General features: G+C 55.3%; 1 protein-coding gene across 1 annotated transcript; it reads left to right on the forward strand.

Annotated features, from left to right (window-relative positions):
- Positions 1-2,462: 2,462 nt before the first annotated feature.
- On the forward strand, positions 2,463-21,388 carry CNTN2 (contactin 2; the record flags this gene model as incomplete). Its single annotated transcript, XM_082834186.1, has 22 exons — positions 2,463-2,547; positions 6,809-6,953; positions 7,037-7,212; positions 7,374-7,469; positions 7,850-8,059; positions 8,332-8,431; positions 9,577-9,752; positions 10,153-10,289; positions 10,731-10,860; positions 12,256-12,406; positions 12,528-12,655; positions 13,204-13,379; positions 13,904-14,024; positions 14,528-14,686; positions 15,171-15,320; positions 17,394-17,464; positions 17,781-18,015; positions 18,359-18,471; positions 19,578-19,764; positions 20,110-20,222; positions 20,705-20,873; positions 21,279-21,388. Exons 1-22 carry the CDS (start codon positions 2,469-2,471, stop codon positions 21,386-21,388), a joined length of 3,132 nt encoding a protein of 1,043 aa, XP_082690312.1. The 5' UTR covers positions 2,463-2,468.
- Positions 21,389-21,555: the final 167 nt, after the last annotated feature.

The following is a 21,555-nucleotide window of genomic DNA, read 5'->3' on the forward strand; positions in this document are numbered from 1 at the left end:
AAGTCCAGCAGATAAAGCAAGTATAAGTGGAGTTGCTCTGGCTGAAGTGGGGAGGGGGCCTGGTGCCCCATCTTCTCTCCACGCCCCTATCCCCACCGCTACCCGAAGGCAAGTCCTAACAGCCCCAAGACTGCCTCTGCAGGGCACTCTGTACCTCACTCAACACTCAGAACAGCTCTGCAAAGAAAGTGTTACGATCTCCACTGCGCAGATGAGAAAACTGAGGTCCACCAGGGGAGAGAACTTGTCCAAGCTCCCAGCACTGTTAGGAGATGAAGCCAAGGTCACCAACTCCTGTCCATCGATTCCAACGCCTGTTGTGGTTCCCAGTGCCCCAGTGGCTCCCTATCATGAGGACAGCTTCCTGCATTTGTGTACCATCCAGGGTCCTGCTTCTAGATTCTTCCATGACTAAGCACCCTGCTGACCCCAGTAACCTGAGAGCATGTGTGAGAGTGTATGTGTGTATGAGAGAGAGGGAGGGGGTGTGTGAGTGAGAGACAATTTGTGTGAGAGGGAGTATGAGGGGTGTGTGTGTGTGTGTGTGTGTGTGTGTGTGTGCCCTGGGGTTGCCCTTGGGCAGCACTGAAGACTGGTCAGCCCACTGTGTGTGAGTGTGAGCATGTGACGTGGAGGCACACAATCACAGCTGTTCTCAAGCAGTTAAGTACAACACACAAGTGATACCTATTCTGCGCTGAGGGTGCTGGGGGCGTGTTGGACGGGCTGGAAGTGCTGAACCTCTGGGTTCAAGCCTGGAACTGAAAGTGGCAAGGATAGGGAGGGACAGGTGGAGAGGTGGCACCTGGCCCCCTTCCTGACACAGGGAGGTGGGTATGAGGCTGGATTTGGGGCGGGGGAGGGAGTGCCATCTGTTTAAACACCACTCCCGCCACTTGAATCGGAACACCAAGCTTCTCAGCCTATATCCTCCCTGACGGGCCCTGGACCCACTTCTCCCCTCTCTTCCCCCCACCCCCCGCCTGCTCCTTCGGTGTCAGCTGTGGCTGTTGGGAAGGCAGTAACGGGTGGTGGTGATCAATATTGAGGTTTAAGGGCATTTGGGAGCCCTCTGTTTCCTGGGGAATAGAGCCCGCAGTGTGGCCGGGAGATCCTGAGCTTGCACCGGTCTTCAGACTCTGCACTGGCCCTAGAGGCAGACTCAGGTCATCAGCAGCCTGCCATCTCCACCTCCCCACTCCCACCCAGGGGCAGCGTTCCCAGGCCCTCGGCCACCCTGCACTCTCTGGGAGAATCACAGTCTCAGAGCTGGAAGAGACGCTAGAGAGCACCCATTTTACAGATGAGGACGCTGAGGCCCAGAGATGGCATGGGTCTTGAAGCCAGTTAGTGGAAGAGCCCCCAGCCGGGCTCGCTCCCTCAACCTTAGATCCCCTCCTTCTGCTCTTAGTTTTCTGCAAAGCAGGTAGCAGGGCAGAGAAGCAGAATATGCAGCAGGGCGATCTGGCCCCCAGTAGCCTGGGAGCCCAGTGACCCAGACTCAGTCTGATAACCAAGAAGCAGGCCCCTGAGATTCCACACTCCCCCCACCCCAAACTGGGCAGGACAGCCTGGAGATGGGGAGTTGGTGGAAGGCTGGACCTGCTCTCCCCCCAGACTGATGGAGGGGGGCTCTGATTTGCTCTCGGTGCCCCCCAGGGAGCAGGTTCTTCAGGGCTCCAGGATTTAACCAAATCTCTGCTCATCTCGGCAAGAGGGAGGCTCCTCTAGGAGCTGCGTTAACTCTTTCGGCCCAGAAGGCCTGTCCAGGCCCACTAGCCCATCTGGTTGGGAAACCTTACTAAGGGGGCCAAGGTTATGGCTCCATCATGTACAGTACCTAAGTGCCTTACCTGGGGTCCAGGTGAGAGGGTGTGGGCAAATCAATGAAACTCCTCCTCACTGGTTCCCAGAGACTTGCTGCAGCTCCCAGAGGGGCTTATTACCCCCAACCCAGGCAGCTGTGTGCGGGGCAGGGGAAAGCGGGCCCGATTCCTAGAAGATGTTACTAGTTCCCCAAACCCAGGCACGGGCCCTGCTCTCTTCTGGCCCTGCACTGAGAGCTATTACCGGGTGAGCAGGCGCTGGCTTCTTGCCTCCCAATTAGTCACTGCTTTCACTCCCTGAGCAACACCCTGCTGGCTGCACGGGAGGTGGGGTGAGGGTACAGGGCAGAGCCAGACTCCCAGGGGGCCAGCAGGAGGCACTCGGCCCTGGGAAGAGCTCCTTGGTAATGGCCAAGCCCCTTCCCCTGGGGCCCTGGGGAGGGTGAGAGCAATTCCAGCCTCTCCCCAGGCTGAGGCAAAGGCATCGCCGCTGACCCAGATGTACCTGGAGCTGGGAGGGGCGCTCCTCAGCTCAGAGTCCTCCCCCGTCTTTCTGCCTCCCTAGGTCCTTCTCAGCCTCCAGCCAGACTCTCCCTGTGCAGGGCTGAGGCTCCTCTCCTCCGCTCCCCACTTCTGCCTGGAATGCTCACCATGGGGACACCTGCCAGGAGGAAATCACACTTGCTAATGCTGGCCGCTGTGGCCCTTGTCTCCACTCCAGGTAAGAGGGCTTGTCTGGACTCTGAAGCCTAGCAGGCATGATCACAGCATTATATCATTGCTATTATGTTAGTGGTGACTACAGAAATAATTGACTGCACTGCGTGGCACTCCACTTTGAGGCCATTTCCTTATAAAAGTTTCCTGTTTGTGGAGTTTACTTTCCCTTTGAGATTAGGAGGAGAGGGAATGAGTCTTTGTCGTATTGTAGATGATCCAGAGAGGGTGAGGGACTTGCCCTGGGTCACACAGCGAGACTATGGCACAACCAGATCTCCATGACATCAGCCTAGAGTTGCAGCCTCTTAAGGCTGCAAGATTAAATTTAAAATTAGTTGCTTAGTTGTGTTAGCCACATTTCAAGGCCTCATAGCCGTATTGGAGAGCACCGTTTATAGAATATTTCCATCATCACGGAAAGTTCTATTGGATAGGACTGTCTAGGGTGCCCTGACCACACAACTCTGGGAGGGTTCCTCAGGACAACAGTGAAGCCTGGCAAATGGACCAAATGTGGAATGGGATCTGGGAAGAGATGAGGCAGAGCAGGGCGTGGCCCAGGAAAAAGGCAAGAGGGACCCAAGCAGAAGTTCTCATGCCAGGGGTGCTTCAAGTGGGGAGAGGGGAGGAAGGCGTTTGGCAGAAGGAAAAGGAGGGCACGGAAAACCGAGCAGTGCAGCACAAGGGGCCCGGCTGGCTGGATTCTGGAGAGTGGGCTAGGGAGGCGGTATGGGATCCCCAGGCTGTCTGAGCTGGGGGAACTTTCCAACAGCCTCTGCTGCTCGGAGGGGCCTGCTGGAACCGCTGCTTGGCCTCTCTCCCCTGACCCTCAGCCCGGATCAATAGACGTTTCTTTTTTCCTTAAAGATCTCCGTGGGAGAAAGGGCACCCATCCTCTGGTGTCCTTCTGGAGTTCTAGCTATACCTCAGGCTCCACCCACCCCCCCACCCCACAGCCCCTGCAAGGCTGCAACCAGCACATTTTAAATTCTTCGTCTCACCAGGGAAGGACTCCACTGGCATAGTTTCAGATGTTCTCATTATGTCCTAACTGCCTCCCAACCCAGCATCCAAGTCAGTGAGGCTGCTGGGAAATAGGGGAGCCTCCCAGGACCCCAGCTCCAGGCCTAGCTCCCAGTGCCAGGGCCCCCCAGGTCTGGAGGAGCTGCTGGGGTGGGGAGCCCAGGCTGCAAGGGGCAGGAGACACCCACCCCAGAGAGAGTGGCGGACGTACCCGGGCTCCTCCGCGTTCCCCACCCTCAGGGTCAGTCAGTGCTGGGACCCCATCATCTGAGGTAAGCAGTATGTGCAGCCTCCGCGGTCCATAGACCCAGAGAGGCAGGAAGGTCAAGGGAGACGGGACCTGGTCTGCCACCTCCAGCAACCGCAGAGGCAGGAGCGGAATATCCCATGGCTCTTCCCACCCCCTAGGAAGGGGCCTCAGCTCTTGGCTGTCTTTGCGCACCTACCCTGGGGATGCAGCTTCGGATTCCTGCACCCCAGTGCAAAGAAGGGCAGCACGGCTTCCCCTCCATGGTCTCAGCTCCCTAATCTCCTTCCTCCACGAGATCCTGATACCTGTGTTTGGGGGAGCAGAGTTGTCAGGATAGGGAATCAGGAGAGAATCAGAGAGGATGCCGAACAAGGACAGCACAGAGTGGGTGGCTTTCCCTGGGAGTGTGTGTGTGTGTGTGTGTGTGTGAGAGAGAGAGAGAGAAAGTGCATGTGTGGGTGGATGTGTGTGTAGTTTCAGAGGGAGGTGTGGGGTGAGTGAGGGTGTGTCTGTGGATGTTTGAGAGGGTGGAGATGTGAGTGCGTTATTATTGCATGGAAGGCATGCTACATTTGGGGGATGATGAATGTGTATAGAAGGCCTTACACACAGCGCATGGCTCTCAACTCTATCCGCTCTTCAGAATGCCCGTGAGGCCCTTTTAAAATCTAGATTCCTGGGCCTCACTCCTAGATTCTGATTCGGGACCTCCAGGATAGAGCAGCATCTCTGATGGTCCTGATGGGAAACTGAAGTCAAGAATTCTGAGCCCTGTGGTTAAGGACGCTGGCTATGGGGGAGGCTGGCCAGGGTCCACACCCCTAGATCTGCTCCTTCTCTGTGTGACTTGGGGCAAGTTATTTAACCTTCGAAGTCTCAGTTTTCACATGAGCCAAACGAGAAAATGGCACTGCCTACTTTGTAAAGAGGTTATGAGAAGGAAATGTGGAGCATGGTATTTGGTAAAGAGTTAGCCCTCGATAAATAGCATCTATTCTGTTATTATGAATGCCTAGATGTAGATATAAATAAGTATATGTGGACATTTGTAGCCATATGTGCATGGGAACGGATGTGTGTATAAATGTGTATATCTGACTACTGGAGTAGCTTAGAGAGTCATGTATGTATATATGTGTGATGTCTGTGTGCATATAAGGAAGTGTGCATACGTGAGAGGTGGAAAGCATGTGTCTGTGGATATTGGGTGAGGGTGTGTATATGGCTGAATGCCGGAGAGAAAGCTTTTTCTGGAAGCTTAAAGTATCAGTGTGCCCCAGGCCCACTCAGCCACCATCCGCCCCCCTCCCCCCCCCACCATCCAGACAGAGTTACTGGAAGCTGCTATTATGCAAGGTTGTTCCCAGCAGCCTGGCTGCCTCCGCTACCCCTCCTTTCCCTCCCCTCCCGGCAGTCCCAGCTGGGGCAGGGGTCCCTACCCTCCACCACCATCATTAACTTAGGATTAAGCTGGGCTCTCCAGCCGAGAGGATGCGCCGCCATCTCCGAGGCCTGGGGCGGCGATGAGGGACAGTGATGGGTGGTGGGGAGGGCGGATGGGGGATGCCATTTCAGGGAGCCCTGCCTCCTTCCTCATTCTGAGAGCTGCTTGACAGCTGCCATCACTCCCAGGGGTCCAAGGCTGGGCCTCAGCTGTGGCATGGGGCCCACCCCCACCCCTGGACCAGGGCTGACAGCTGGATGCACCAGGAGAGCAGGCACTAATTGGTTAATGGGGATCCCCCCACGACCCACCAAGGAGGGCCTGAAATCAGCTTCATGGAGGGTTAGGAGCCAATTAGGGGTGGCCTGGCTCCTGCCTGACACCACAAAGGCAAAGAATGACCGGCCACACCAGTCCGCAAACAGAGGCAGATGTGAAACACTGCCCTCTGCCTCTCAGACCCTGCCCCGGTGAGCCTGGACAAGGGGACGTGGAGAGCAAGGCATCTGCCCCGGGAGGGGGCCAGGCAGGAAAATGCCATTTGCATGTGGGATACCCATCTGTCCAGCAAATTCAGGAACCCGAGGTCTAGAGCTGCGCGTGCCACAGGCTTGCCCTGTGACTGTGGGCAAGTCGCTCCCTTTTCTGGGCCTCTCTTTCTTGAAATGTCACAATGGAATTTTATAAAATGCCCCAAAGCAACGTGTACGTCATCCACCCACCACTGAGCCTTCCTCTTCCCCTGACCCCCACCCGGCCCCCTCACTTGGGTCCAGGAGACGGTGGCTGAGTACACACCCTGTGTCAAGCTGAACCCTGCTACAGACCCTGGGAGGGGGGTTCATGTTCTTTCCATTTCACAGGTGAAGACGCTGAGGCTTAGAAGGGTCCTGTAACAGCTAATAGAGGCCCAGGGCCAGAGCACGTTCTCTCAGGACGCCCTCCCCAGAAGGAACACTAGGCTCCAGGGCCACACCTCCTCTCTCCCCCTTTTTAGCCAGTGGCTTCCATGCATCTCTCAAGGCGCATCTCACACCCTGCAGGTCAGCTCTTCCATGAGCCCCCTGACTGCTTCCACTCCGAGGGTCCCTGCTCTTGAACCTAAACCACTATTATGGCTCTCACCTACTGTCAGTTTTCTGTCTTCCTCCCTGGGTCGCAAGCTCCTTGAGGAAGAGGGACTGTGTCTTACTCATTTTACTACACAGGGCCTCACCCAGTGCTAAGTATACAGCAGGTACTCAATATCTGAGTATAGGAGGGGTGACTGACTGAACTAAGTGACTAGATGGGGTCTGCCCAACCTATTGAAATTCAAAGTTTAATTAATTATAATTAAATAAAATTTAAAATCTGGTTCCTCAGCTGCACTAGCCATATTTCAGGGGCACAGTGGCTAATGGCAAATAGCTACTGTACTGGACAGGGCAGAAAATGGAACCTTTCCATCACTGCCGAAAGTTCTATTGGACAGCGCTGCCCTGGAGGCCAGGCTCCAGCTGGCCCCTAGGCCCTAAGACCTCTGGTGGTGTCCCCCATCTGCAGCTTGGAGCTCAGCCTGGGGATCCCCGGCCACCTTTGGGCCTGTCTTTGAAGACCAGCCCCTCGGTCTGCTATTCCCAGAGGAGTCCACCGAGGAAAAGGTGACACTGGCATGCCGTGCCCGGGCCAGCCCTCCGGCCACCTACAGGTGAGACCCTCGCAGTGGTGCTGGGAGGCCCTGGGCAGTGGGCAATTTTTCATCACATCAGCCCCTCTCCGCCACCACTGCAGGTGGAAGATGAATGGCACCGAGATGAAGCTGGAGCCAGGCTCCCGCCACCAGCTGGTCGGGGGCAACCTGGTCATCATGAACCCCACCAAAGCCCAGGACGCCGGCGTCTACCAGTGCCTGGCCTCCAACCCAGTGGGCACCGTCGTCAGCAGGGAGGCTGTCCTCCGCTTTGGCTGTGAGCCCCACGGGGTGCCGGGACGCTTTGGGGTAGAGAAGACAGGGCTGGAAAAAGTGTCCAGAAGGGCGGGTGACTACTTCCCCATGGAGTCTGAGCTGGGGAGGGAGGGTCCCGCAGCCTTGGAGGACAGCGCCTGAGCACACGGTCTCCACCTCCAGTCCTGCAGGAATTCTCCAAGGAGGAACGAGACCCAGTGAAAACCCACGAAGGTTGGGGTGTGATGTTGCCCTGTAACCCACCCGCCCACTACCCAGGTGAGTCAGGCCCCTGGGCCATGTTAGACAGAGGGCACAGGAGGGGCTTCTGGCCGCTCAGCAGAAGAGGGATGGAATAAGAGGTGGTAAGTGACCCTTGGAAGTACTGATCCCGGGGTGCCCAACTCTAAATGATTCTGTGCCCCACCCCCCATCAGACTGGGAGGTCCCCAAGGGCAGGGGCTGTTTCCCCAGCAGACAGCACTCCCTGAGGGCAGAGATAAAGTCGCATCTTCCCTCTAGGTCTCCCCTCAGCCCCAGTTCAGAGCACAGGGGCTCTCAGGACAGGGTCTACGGATCCCCAGCAGCGCGTTGAGGTCCTACCCAGAGTTGCTCCATTAGCCCAGCACCCCCGGTTTCCTCAAACTCCCCATTCCTAGGCTTGTCCTACCGCTGGCTCCTCAACGAGTTCCCCAACTTCATCCCTACGGATGGGCGTCACTTCGTGTCCCAGACCACAGGGAACCTGTACATTGCCCGGACCAATGCCTCAGACTTGGGCAACTACTCCTGCCTGGCCACAAGCCACATGGATTTCTCCACCAAGAGCGTCTTCAGCAAGTTTGCTCAGCTCAACCTGGCTGCGGAAGGTCAGGGTCAGCGGGCAAGGCGAGGAGGAGGGAGCTGAAGGGGTCAAGGGGCGTTGGGAAAGGGGGTCTTCCCTTTGAAGTTGTGAAGAGCAGCTCAAAGCGCACAGGGTCTGGGCCTGGACCCCAGGGTCTTCCTGCTACATGGCCTCAGACCCTTGCTGCATGCCCCCAAGGGGAAAGGGAGTCAAGAAAGTGTGGGCTCTGAGTTGTGCTGAGATCCTAAGCACAGGAGCACCTGATCTGGATCTGATGTGTGAACCCTCTCTCCCCAGACACCAGGCTCTTTGCCCCCAGCATCAAGGCCCGGTTCCCAGCAGAGACCTATGCGCTGGTGGGGCAGCAGGTCACCCTGGAGTGCTTCGCCTTCGGGAAGTGAGTGGTGGGGGAGGGAGGAGACAGGCCAGGGCACAGCCTCTCAGAGCCCCTCAGGGAGAGGGCAGGCAGGGCCGGCTCTCAGTCATCTGGGTGCCTTCGCAGGGTCTAGCAGAGTGCCGGACCCACAGTGGGTAGCAACCGCCACTCACTGAGCACTAACTCTCCGCGGAAGACATCTTCCCAGCAACGTGCATGATAGGCTCAGGCAGCTTATACAACACCCCAGGCTGGGGGCAGGTAGCATGGTGTGTGGACCCCAACCCAGCCTGCCTCGTTCAACTACTAGCTCTGTCACTTGCTGGCTGGGAGACCTTGGGCAAACCACTTAACCTCTCTGTGCCTCAGTTTCCCTATTTGTACATGGTGATAATAATAGTACCTACCTCATGGGGTTGTTATGAGGATTGAATGAACTAATATATGTACAGTGCTTAGAATAGCATCTGGTATTTAGTAAGTATTCTGTGGATGCTAACAGTTATCTCTTAAAATAGAAAATGTATGATAGAACTCTTACTCTCTCAGAAAAAGGACTCACTGGAACAGGGCTAAGCAAATAGCAGGTACTCAATAAATGTTTGTAGAATGAATGAAAGAATGTGATTTGTGCATTGGTCCCCTCCTCCCTCACATATCTCCTGTGGTTACCCAAGATGCCCCCTGCTTTGTGGAAAGTTATTGGGCTTCCAGAAAATCCATATTTAAAACACATGAAGGGTAATGCGTTACCTTGTAAGACTCACCGATACCTCAGTCCATTTTAGTACACAGATTACTAACAACTTAATCCCCTTTGAAAAGTAGAGGCAAGGCCCTGTTGGGGAGAGGAGGAAGGGGACCCATAAAGAACCAGATTGCAGGCCGCTGCTGAGGAGGGCAGGCCCAGAAGAGGCCAGGGCAGGGTGGGGTCAGGCAGGGAGGGCAAGTCAGCTTCAGGAAACAGACCACCTGTGCTCTGAGCCTCCCTGGGAGAGGCCCCTCCTCCTCTCCTGGCCGCTCTCCCTCTGTCTCTTCCCGGCCCTCCTCCCCGTCGTCCCCACCTGCCCAGCATCTCAGGGGGACCTGGGTTGGGGGAGGAGTTGCAGGCACAAGGGAGTCTGCCTAGCTCAGCCCACCCCCTCTGGCTTTGTCTCCCCTGCCAGCCCCGTCCCCAGGATCAAGTGGCGCAAAGTGGATGGCTCCTTGTCCCCACAGTGGGCCACAGCCGAGCCCACCCTGCAGATCCCCAGCGTAGGCTTCGAGGACGAAGGCACCTACGAGTGTGAGGCGGAGAACTCCAAGGGCCGCGACACCGTCCAGGGCCGCATCATCGTACAGGGTACAGAGCCGGACACCCTCGCCGCCTGTCTTCCCCTGTCCTTGAGGAAGCCGACCCAGAAGTCAGGGAGGAGATTAGGCAGCCCCTTGCTGAAACTTTCCTGCCCACGGGCTGCACTGGGTATGGGACCAGACGAGGCTGGTGCTGTGGTCAGCTCAGAGCTTCAGTCAAGGTTGCAGAAAGCACATGGAAAGCATTAGAATGACTTAAGTCGCTAAAAGAGTTACTGGCAGTGCCAGTTGTCTTGAACCTGCTTCTCCCCACCCCGGAATGCGGCTGGCGCCCTCTGCTGTCTGGCGCAGGAGCTGCAGCCCTGCAAATCCAGTCCAGTTAATTCGCGGAGCTCCTCCCAGCTCCTCCCCAGCCCCTCCCCAGCCTTGCTCTCCCTTGCTCCCCGCAGCTCAGCCCGAGTGGCTCAAGGTGATCTCAGACATGGAGGCTGACATCGGTTCCAACCTGCACTGGGAATGCGCAGCCGCCGGCAAGCCCCGGCCCACAGTGCGCTGGCTTCGGGATGGGGATCCTCTGACCTCCCAGGTAGGAGACCTGGGGCTTCCTTCCACACACCCAGCACACCTTCCTCTGCTCACCTGGTTCCCTCACCCTCCAGATCTCCTCCCCTTCCGCACACTGGCAACCTTTCTGGGCCAATTAGGGTGCCACAGCGTAGTTCTAGGTGCTTCTCTCCATCCCAGAGTCACATGGCCTCAGGCTGGTCAACTGGATAGAGTCTGGAGGGTCCAGGGACCTGAGTTCAGGCCCAACTCAGCCACAAAAGCACTATGTGGTCCTGAGTGTGTCACCTGCCCCTCTGGCTTCCGGGTGCAGACGTGCGGGGAGGCCAGGGGAATCTGTGCGTCCTGGGATTCCAGGTGGCCCTGGATAGGACTGGGCATACAGGCGCCCCCTCCAGGCAGCCCAGTCTCCACTGCATCCACCCCATAAGCCCCCACCCAGTGGTCCTGATCTTCTGCACAGGCCCGGGTAGAAGTGCTGGCCGGAGACTTGCGATTCTCCAAGCTGAGCCTGGAGGACTCAGGCATGTACCAGTGTGTGGCGGAGAACAAGCACGGCACCATCTACGCCAGTGCCGAGCTGGCCGTGCAAGGTAAGGGGCCCAGGGAGAGAGGACGTCTCCGGGGACACCCAGGTGGGGGGCGTTAGGGGTTGTGAGTTGCAGCATTTCTAAATGCACACACTCACCTGGCAGTTTTCCTTAGTTTTCCAACAGCTTCTGAGTAGAACTCAGGGATTTAAGACAGGAGATGAGACACTAGATGGAGCTCCCAGAGGACAGGGTCTCTGGCTTGACCCGCGTCTGACGTGGAAAAGGAAATGTCTGCCGCCTTAAAAAAAAGTGGCAAATGTCACTGAAAGCCAAATCAGCTAGATTTGGGTTTAATGCAGCCCCTTTGCCTGTGTGACCTTCGGCAAGTTATTCATCTCTTTGTGTTTCAGTTTCTTGAATAATAAAATGTGGGCAATAATAGCCCAGCCCTCATCCAGCTGCTGTGGGGATGAAAGGAGATGACAGAGCTAGAGCATAAAGAACCTGCCCATCACATAACAGGTGCCCAGTAAATGTCAGCTAGTCCAGTATCCTCAGATGTGTGACTTAAGCTTGTAGTCTGTTTCCTCATCTGTAAAATGGACAGAACGGTACCTACCTCATCCAGTTGTAGTGAGGCTTAACTAAGACTCATTCATTCATTCAACCAATATTTCTTCAACACCTCCTAAGAAGTGAACACGAAAAATAAGGTCTCTGCCTTCAAGTATCTTACAATCCAGTGGAGAGAGGGAGGCAAATAAACACAAAATCAAACAATTAAATAAGATAATTTCAGACAGCCATAAAAAATACAGTAAAGAAAATCCCGCAGAGTGCTGTGGGTAAGGTGGGCCAGTTAGAGGGGATGGTCAGGGAAGACCTCTCTGAAGAAGTTGCATTTGGGATGTGAACCAACCATGTGAAGATCTGGGGGCTTTCCAAGCGAAATGTATAGTAAGTGCAAAGGTCCTGAGGCAGGAAAAATCATGTCATCTTCACGGAACCAAAAAAAGAAGAGGAAAAAAATGGCCCAGGTGATAGAGCACAATAAGTGAGGGAAGGAATGGAGCAAGATGTGATCAGAGAGGTAGGGACTCCTTTGTGAGCCCTTGGGAGGCGTTGGACTTCATTCTGAGTGTCTGTTTTGTGTTTTTAAAATGATATTCCTGAAAAAAAAAAATGATATTCCTGGCAGCTGGGTGGAGAAGAGATTGTAGAAAGAAAATGCAAAATCAGGAAGGCCAACCAGCAGAGATCTGGTGGCAGTGGGGGTGATGAGAAGGGGCTGGATCCTGGCTATTTTGGAAGTGGTGCTGCTAGGGGGTCACTCGTGGATTGCCCATAGAGGGAACATAAAATGTTTAACATGTAGCCAGGTGACATCTGACGCCAGGGCAACGAGTGCTGGTTTGATTCCCTGCGTGACTGTGGGGCGCTCCCCCTTCCTTCCAGCACTTGCCCCCGACTTTAGGCTGAATCCTGTAAGGCGTCTGATCCCCGCAGCCCGAGGGGGAGAGATCGTTATCCCCTGTCAGCCCAGGGCAGCTCCGAAGGCCGTGGTGCTCTGGAGCAAAGGCACTGAGATTTTGGTCAACAGCAGCAGGTACAAGCCCCACCCCCCCTGAGCAATTCCTGCTCACCCTCTCTCTCCCTGGAGGTGAGTCCCCTTCCCGTGACTACAGTGTATCACTGGGTTGGCCAGATCTGCTCTGTCCTTGCTGCAGAGTGACTGTAACTCCGGATGGCACCTTGATCATAAGAAACATCAGTCGGTCAGATGAAGGCAAATATACCTGCTTTGCTGAGAATTTCATGGGCAAAGCCAACAGCACGGGCATCCTGTCTGTGCGAGGTAAGGACCATGTTTGGCTGAGGTTGGTGACTCAGCCACCACGGGGTGCCGTCCCTCCTCGCCATTGGGCTCTTGTGTTCCCATGTTCCTCCTAGTTTGTTTGTTTGTTTTGCGGTACACGGGCCTCTCACTGTTGTGGCCTCTCCCGTTGCGGAGCACAGGCTCCGGACGCGCAGGCTCAGCAGCCGTGGCTCACGGGCCTAGCCACTCCGTGGCATGTGGGATCTTCCCAGAACGGGGCACGAACCCGTGTCCCCTGCATCGGCAGGCGGACTCTCAACCACTGCGCCACCAGGGAAGCCCCTAGTTTGGTTTTGAGGCTACCCCAGGATTCGGTTTCTCTTGGGACTGCCCCCAAACACCGCCATCCGGGATATGCTTCTGCCTCCCTCCCACGCACTCGCGGGGCTGCTGGGAGGTCAGGATGCTGTTGGCCACGCTGCCTGTTCTCTTTCCTGGGGCTCAAGACAGAGCCTCTCACCCTGCCCTGCCGCCCCTGCCTGGGCCTACTTCCTCCCCTTCCACTCAGGGGCCCTTTGTCTTGGTAGATGCAACCAAGATCACTCTAGCCCCCTCGAGTGCCGACATCAACTTGGGAGATAACCTGACCCTGCAGTGCCACGCCTCCCACGACCCCACCATGGACCTCACCTTCATCTGGACCCTGGATGACTTCCCCATCGATTTCGACAAGCCTGGGGGTCACTACCGAAGGGCCAGTGTGGTAAGGCCTGAGGCCAGAGAACCCAGGGCTCCTCCCTCCTTCTGGGCAGACAGGGGACCCACGAGAGCCATCAACACTCCCAAAGCTTTTCCCCCTTCCCCCAGGAATGCCATGATGGCAAGCTCATCCCTGGGTTCATAAGCGCCCTCCCTTAGACGGGCAGTTCCCCGGATTCCACCCGACGTCTATGCATTTAGAAGAGGGTTAGGGTCAAACCTGGAATTCCACACACCGAGCAAGACTCACTCCCCTACTCTTGTTATCCTGCCCCCCAGCGCAGATGATATCATTAACTTGAACCATCACTGACTGTCTTCTGTAAAAAAAAATGTCGTTTAATCCCCAGTGGTACCAAGTAGAGACTAGCTGATCCCTCCCACGGAACAGAGAGGAAGAGCGAGGTGCAAGGGGTCTGGGGAAGTAACAGAGCAGGGGACTCTGAGCCCCGCCTCCTGTCCCCTGACTCATGCACTAGCCAGGGCTGCTTCCTCTGACCCGCCCCGCTTCCTGTCCCCCGTGTGCAGAAGGAGACGGTTGGGGATCTGACCATCCTGAACGCCCAGCTGCGCCACGGTGGGAAGTACACATGCATGGCCCAGACGGTGGTGGACAGTGCATCTAAGGAGGCCACAGTCCTGGTCCGAGGTGACGGGTTCCCACCCCACCCCCACCGTGACACCCTCAGAGGCCAGCTGGGCTATTCTGACCTTCACTCCCTAACTAACTCCCACCTCTCCCTGAAAGCCGTGGGAAGGGCTCCTAACAAGTCTGTTGAGCTGAACTCATCCCGTGGTTCTTCACAGGTCCTAAATGAATAAAATATTCTTTCTCCAAAGCTACAATTGTAAAAAAATCCACTCCTAACACATCCCAAGACTGGAGAACTTGCTGAGGCCAGAAGTTTCAAAGCCTCATGCTGGGAAATCTATACACATCTCTGTGAGAGAGCCTCTGTGACCCCTCCAGCCTTGGACACATCCTTCCTCCTCAAAACACCCCATCTGCCACTCACTACTGCCCCCATTCCTTGCCCTCCCAACCCGGTGTATGTTTCCTGCGCCCTCTGCTGCTCCCTCTTGGTACTGCACCAGCCCAAGCGAGCCTGAAGGAGGTTGGCTCAAATTTGTTGCTCTGACCTCTTGGTGCAGGTCCGCCAGGTCCCCCAGGAGGCGTGGTTGTGAGAGACATCGGTGACACCACTGTCCAGCTCAGCTGGAGCCGTGGCTTTGACAACCACAGCCCCATTGCCAAGTACACCCTGCAAGCTCGTACTCTACCTGCAGGGAAGTGGAAGCAGGTTCGGACCAGTAAGTGTGAGGCCCCACCCAGGTCAGTACTGATTAGGCCTGGCTGTAGGGGGGGCAAGGGGGGGGGTGCTGGGGGTCAGAGGCCAAGGCTGAGCCTGGAGCTTCGAAGAGGGACAAGTGTAGACCCCCTGCCTGCAGGGAGCTCCCAGGCCATTAGGGAAGATGGTCGCACAGGCGGCAGAAGAATGGGGAGAGAGTTGGAGAGGGAGGCACTCAGTCTGCACCCTTGAAGCACTGGCAGGACTATTAATGGGGCAATGAAAACATTCGTGGGGGTGTGGGATGCACACAACATCTTACAAAGGCTCCAAGGCAGAGAGGTCTACGAGTTTCCCAGTCATTCCTGTAAAAGGTATTGAACCCTTAATATAGCGGGTACCACCGTGAGAGCTGGGCATAAAAAAGTGATTCATACCCAGTCCCTGCCCTTTCCATCTAGATCAGTAAATGAAGTGCAGAACACTGACTCCCTGGTGCCTTGCAGATCCCGCCAACATCGAGGGCAACGCCGAGACCGCCCAGGTGCTGGGCCTCACGCCCTGGATGGATTATGAGTTCCGGGTCTTAGCCAGCAACATCCTGGGCACTGGGGAGCCCAGTGGGCCCTCCAGCAACATCCGGACCAAGGAAGCAGGTCAGAGCCCTGGGTGACAAGTAATGTCAGGGCACAGACCCTAGCCCTCCTTAAAGGGAGCCCCAAGCAAGCAGCAATTACATGGAGTTCCAACCCTGCTCACCAGCCTTCGGACTCTAACAAAACAGATGAGAAAGGAACCCAAGTCAGCAACACTGCACAACGTACTGTGCCTTGGGCCACAGCCTGCCAGGGCTGCAAGCCATCCAGTCCAAACCACTCATTTAAAAAACAGGCCAACCTTACAACTGCATGTGAATCTACATTTGTCTCAAAGTAAAGAGTTTAATTTTTTAAAAAATGGAAAAACCATTCCATGTGAAGGAAGGGTCACACTGGCAGAGCCTGGACTTGAACCCAGGACCATGGGGTGATGGGCAGATATCCTCCCTGGAAGTGCACGAGCTGCAGGAATCAGTTAATGAGGAAGGGGTGTGTGTGTGTGTGTGTGTGTGTGTGTTGTGCAGGGCACTAAGTAAGCAGCTGGTGCTCTAAGTCCTTCTTTAGATGGTTTCTTTGGGAGCAGGAAGAATGGACAATCTGCCCACAACCCTCCCTGAAAGGCAGGTAGGTGTCAGAACCTGAGTGGGGAAGGAAGGGAAGAGGTGAAGGTGAAGGCCCAGAATGAGAACCCTGGGATCCTGAGACCAGCAGCATGGAATCAGGACCTGCCTCCCCTCCATACCCACCCAGGCCTGCCCCACTGAATGTGTAATGAGGGTCTGCCTTTTTGTGTCCATAAACATGGTTTCCTGTGTGCCCCATGCTGACTCTCCAGGCTCTTTCTGGAATCATTCAATATTTTTTACTTGTACCTCTCCTGAGTAAAGAATTCCAGAAGGAGCACTTTCTTTGATTGAACTTCTTGGACAGTCAAAGGGTGAGGAGTGGTCTCCTTCACTGTAGTCTCCAGGAGTTGAGCACAAAGACAGCTATGACGCAGAAGAAAGATGATGAGATTTCAAATCAGAAGAGCTGAGTTCAAATTCAAACTGTGACATTTATTAGCTGTGTGACTTTAGGCAAGTCACTTAACTGCTCTGGGCCTCAATCTTTCCACTCTGAAAAGGGTAATATTAATGCCTACCTCGCAGGATCAAATGGGTAATGTGTTTAAGTGCCCTTTGCAAATGAGAAGGCCCTAAAGTATCATCAGAACGAAGTGATAAGTGTCCAGTTGCTGGATCATCTACAGAAATATTTTAACCCTCAGCCAAGTTACCCCCTGCCAAGCTTCACGATCTAATTAAATACATTCTTGTTTTAATATCAGTCTTTTGAATACTAGAGACAAGTAGGAAATTAAGTCTGCCATGAAAATAAAAAAATAATAAAACAACCTGTAACCCAAAAGAAATGTTTTTTGGATTAACTGCAGTTCTGAATTATTTATTCCCCTTAATTTAAAGCAAATTAGAGTTGGTCTCTGCTACTTAGTTTAAACCAACAAGAGGGTTCAAGATAATGATCATTTATGGAGTGTATACTATATGTATATGCTAGCCACTGTCTTGTTTAATTTTATTCTTCTTACAGCCTTTGAGAGAAACATTATTATCCTTATCTTACAGAGAGGGGAATCAGAGGCTCAGAGAGGTTAAGTAACTCGTCCAGAGAAACTCAGCTAGTAAGTGGCAGAGGTGGAATCTGATCTCAGGTCTGCTTGACTCCAAAGCCCACGTCCAGAGGGACTCTTGAAAGACAAAACCAGGTCCCATTGGAATAGTTTCAGAAGGATAGGTGTTAACTCTTCTCTAAATGTTTGGTAGAACTCACCTGTGAAGCCATCTGGTCCTGGACTTTTGTTTGTTGGGAGTTTTTAAATTACTGATTCAATTTCAGTACTGGTAATTGATCTGTTCATAGTTTCTATTTCTCCCTGGTTCCGGTTCAGTCTTGGGAGATTGTACTTTTCTAAGAATTTGTCCATTTCTTCTAGGTTGTCCATTTTATTGGCGTGTAGCCAGGGCCCATTGGAAGGGTGTCCTTGTCCTAGGATGCTTTTTGGTCTCAGACTCAGAGCTTTTGTTCCCTCACTGCCCATTAACTGTCTGTGTCCCTTGGCCCTGACAGCCCCCTCGGTGGCACCCTCAGGTCTCAGAGGAGGCGGTGGAGCCCCTGGAGAGCTCATTGTCAACTGGACGGTAAGCTGCAAGGACAGAGGCAGGGCTATGCCTCCAGTTCTCTGGGGGGACAAGTTCTACCCCACCCTCACCCCCACCCGCACCTGGTGGGACTCGTCTCAGGAGTTGAGCAGCATGCAGAGAGGACCCAGACAGAGCCACTGCACGGTCCTGACTCCAGAGCAGACAAGGTCCCTCCCCTCCCCTGGTACCCACTGCAGGATGGAACCACCGCAGTCCTGGGGCCACCCCTCTTGGTGAAGGCTGGGTGGGGCTGGAGGACGGGCAGGAAAACGCAGCCGCGGCCCCTCGCCCATGCCACGCTCTTGCCCCTCAGCCCATGTCCCGGGAGTACCAGAACGGAGACGGCTTCGGCTACCTGCTGTCCTTCCGCAGGCAGGGCAGCACTAGCTGGCAGACCGCGCGGGTGCCCGGCGCCGATGCCCAGTACTTCGTCTACAGCAACGAGAGCGTCCGGCCTTACACCCCCTTTGAGGTCAAGATCCGCAGCTACAACCACCGCGGGGATGGGCCTGAGAGCCTCACTGCGATTGTGTACTCGGCTGAGGAAGGTGGGCCACCCTGGGGCCCATGCGGCATCCCCACCCCAGCAGCTTGCCCACGGGGTGTAGGGTGGGGGAGTGCTCCTCACACTCCTGCTAGGTTCCGCAGGTGGGGTGGAGAGGACACCTGGCTTCTAAGCCACTGGCTTCCTTCCTAGCCCTTGCTACCTCGTCTCCCCTCAGGCCTAGAGGAGGGAGGCTCTCTGGAAAGAGAAGTGGGCCCCGGGGGATGCTCTGCACCCTGCACCCTGGGCTCCGTAAAATCCTAAGAGAGGGCAGTCCCAGCTGGCAGCTGCTCTGTAGGGTACAGGGAGTGCCTGGGAACCCAAACCCACTCTGTGTCGGTCTCCAGAACCCAGGGTGGCCCCTACCAAGGTCTGGGCCAAAGGGGTCTCATCCTCAGAGATGAACGTGACCTGGGAACCGGTGCGGCAGGACATGAATGGTATCCTCCTGGGGTATGAGGTGAGCACTGACCTGCGCTGGGAGAGGAAGGGGTCGGGGGGTCAAGGCGCGGGGGCACCTCATGGCTTGCTAGTCCTCCTCCTGGAATCACTCATTCACTAACCAGGCACACAGCACGCAGTCTATGCAGCACCATGGACGCAACCTCAGCTAAGCCCCTCTAGCTGATGCCTGTAGACAGCCTTGAAGTTACTGCTTGGCTCGAGCCGGCACTGGACGCTGTGGAAGCCCAGGGGAGGAGGAGCAGGTTCTGGAAGGGGCATAGCCTGCCCGTTTCATGCCAGAGCCCAGTTAGCCTGGCATCCTCAGGGCTGCAGAGAACAGCATGGCCTCCTCTATGTACCAGCCGCTCATCCTGTCCCTGAGGAACTCTGGGCCCAGCAGTTTCTGACCCAAGACTTGGGCCCACTGGTGACTCCACACTGGGGTACATGCGGGGGTGGATGGAGAGTGAGAGAAAGTGAAAGGAAGGGAAAGAAGGGCAAGCAGGAAATGTCATTGTCTACGGGAGAATCATCATACTAGTGATGTTGTCAGTTCCATTCAGGAGAGTCAGCTCTGGGCTTTAGCACAATGGGTTAGGCGAGCCCCACTGAGGAGATAGCTGCAAACTCTGCCATTGATTTGGAAGAATATCTAGAAGGCCTTGGTGTTACGAGGTCTATGACAATGGGTTTGCATTTACTCCGCAGCCCTCATAAGCTTGCTGGAGTGAGGGCTGGGGGACTACTTTGCAAGTACAATGTGCGTTTCATAGCCTTTAACAGAGCCCCCACGGGATTCCTTGAATTAATTAAATGGGGTTGGTTTCAGCAGGCCATCACTAGGTTGAGTCAGTGCCCACACCCCCGCTCCCTCGTTCAGCCCACGTATTAAGCTCTCTCGTTGGACTGGGCACTCTGCTGGGCACCAAGAAGGGAGCAGCCACTTACATCAACTTGTCCCTGCTCCCTTGGAGCTCATGATCTAGTGTCTAGGTTCTGAGACCTGAGACTGAGTTACAAGCACCAGCAAGGAGCAGGATGCAGGTGTCCAGAGCCAGGGTCAGGGAAGCCCCGAGGTCCTGGGTTTGACTGCTGACCCTAGGGTACCCCTGCCCCCTTCAGATCCGCTACTGGAAAGCCGGGGACAAAGAAGCAGCTGCTGACCGAGTGAGGACAGCAGGGCTAGACACCAGTGCCCTAGTCACCGGCCTACACTACAACACCAAGTACCACGTGACTGTGCGGGCCTACAACCGGGCCGGCACTGGGCCTGCCAGCCCTTCCGCCAATGCCACGACCGTGAAGCCCCGTGAGTCCGTCAGCCTGGGTGGGGGTTGGGCAGTATATTTTGGAGGCGGTGCCTCTAGCTAGGATCACTCTTTCCCCCAAAGACAAATGCTCCAGCCCACAAGCCCTGGGCAGGACAGAAACGAGGCAGCACGTCTAATAATAACGAGGGAATGGAATTCATGGCCTCTGAATTGCCTCCCTTTTCTCCAAACTTTGTTGGAGGGTGTTTCTCAGGCAGCGGTGACAGAATGTTCTGGGTCCAACTGCTTTGGGAAGACATCTAGAAAAAGGCTGGCTAAAAGCAAGGGGGTGAGTGGTGGGGAAACATTGGGAAGTCTCCCCAACTCTCTCCCTCCTCTGGCAGCTCCACGGCGACCCCCTGGCAACATCTCCTGGACTTTCTCGAGCTCCAGTCTTAGTATTAAGTGGGACCCTGTGGTCCCGCTCCGAAATGAGTCTGCAGTCACAGGCTATAAGGTAAGGAAGGGATCAACCAGGCATTGAACGCTGAGGAAGAGCTCACTTGTATTTCTGGCAAACACAAGGGAGCTGCAGTTTCTAGCCAGAAGGATCTGAGTTAGAGGTAAGCAGAGAGTTTGGGATTGTGAGAGGCGTGAAATCCATGAGCAGTTCTTCAGGGAGCAGGTAGTAGCGACTAGAAGAAAATGGTATGACTGCGGAAAGACAGGGTTCAAGGGGGCAGCGATGGACTGGGTGAAGTCTGGGTCCTTCTGGTCTAAGGAGTCTGCAGAACCAGTTCAGCTGCTTGCAAGCTTTTCTCGTCCCAGTGGGGAGCTTGTTCAAGAGCCTGGACCTGGTCAACAGGAAACGGGAGGGGTGAGGAGGCAGGACCTCGAGGGCCCAGAACCATATGGGCTCCTCCCATTCCTAGGGCTAGGGAAGAGGAGAATCAGTCCTGGTGTAAGGAAACTCTTGCCTGGCTAACCCCCTTCCCACAGATGCTGTACCAGAACGACTTACACCCGTCTCCCACGCTCCACCTCACCAGCAAGAATTGGATAGAAATTGCGGTTCCTGAAGACATTGGCCATGCCCTGGTGCAGATTCGGACCACAGGGCCAGGGGGGGACGGGGTCCCGGCAGAAGTCCACATCGTGAGGAATGGAGGTGCTGTCTCTCCCCTTATCCCCCATGAGTATCAGGGTCCATCCAGACGCCTGATGCAGGAATCATTCCCACCCAAGCCAGACCCCAACCCAGCCAGTCCCCAAGGGGGAAAAAAGCAGGCAGGCAGGAACCAAGTGCAAAGTAGCCCTGGAACTGCCCTTGCTGCCCCTCCTTCCCACTCCCAAACATCCCTGAGGGCTGAGGTAAGTGCACTCCTTTCACGGGAACAAGAGCAAAGGTCCTACAAAACACTGCAGAAGGAGGGCTTGAGAACACCTCCCCGTCCTGAAGCCAGCCCTCCGTGAATCTCCTTAGGGAAGGTCTGGATTCTGTCCTGAGGGTGGGACAGGGATGTGCAGGTCCCAGGCCCAGCTCACTTAGCCCATTTCCGCCTGCTGGTTTCAGGCACAAGCATGATGGTGGAGAACTCAGCAGTCTGTCCAGTCCCACATCCTGGCACCGTCCTTTGTCACTCCGTGGCGACACTGATCCTCATAGGCTACCTGGAGCTCTGATCTCGGCACCCCTCCCTCTCTGCCACAGCTGGACACCCACCTCCGATGGACAGAGCCAGCTGGCCCCAGCCCCTTCCCAATGCCAAGGTGGCCCAACACTGTGCCTGAGAATGACTGGTTTTAAATACCTACTTTAAGCAGTGCCCTTTTCGTAGGAGGTAGGATAT

This window comes from Leucopleurus acutus (assembly GCF_964270905.1).
Source record: "Leucopleurus acutus genome assembly, chromosome: 2".
Classification (NCBI taxonomy): Eukaryota; Metazoa; Chordata; class Mammalia; order Artiodactyla; family Delphinidae; genus Leucopleurus; species Leucopleurus acutus.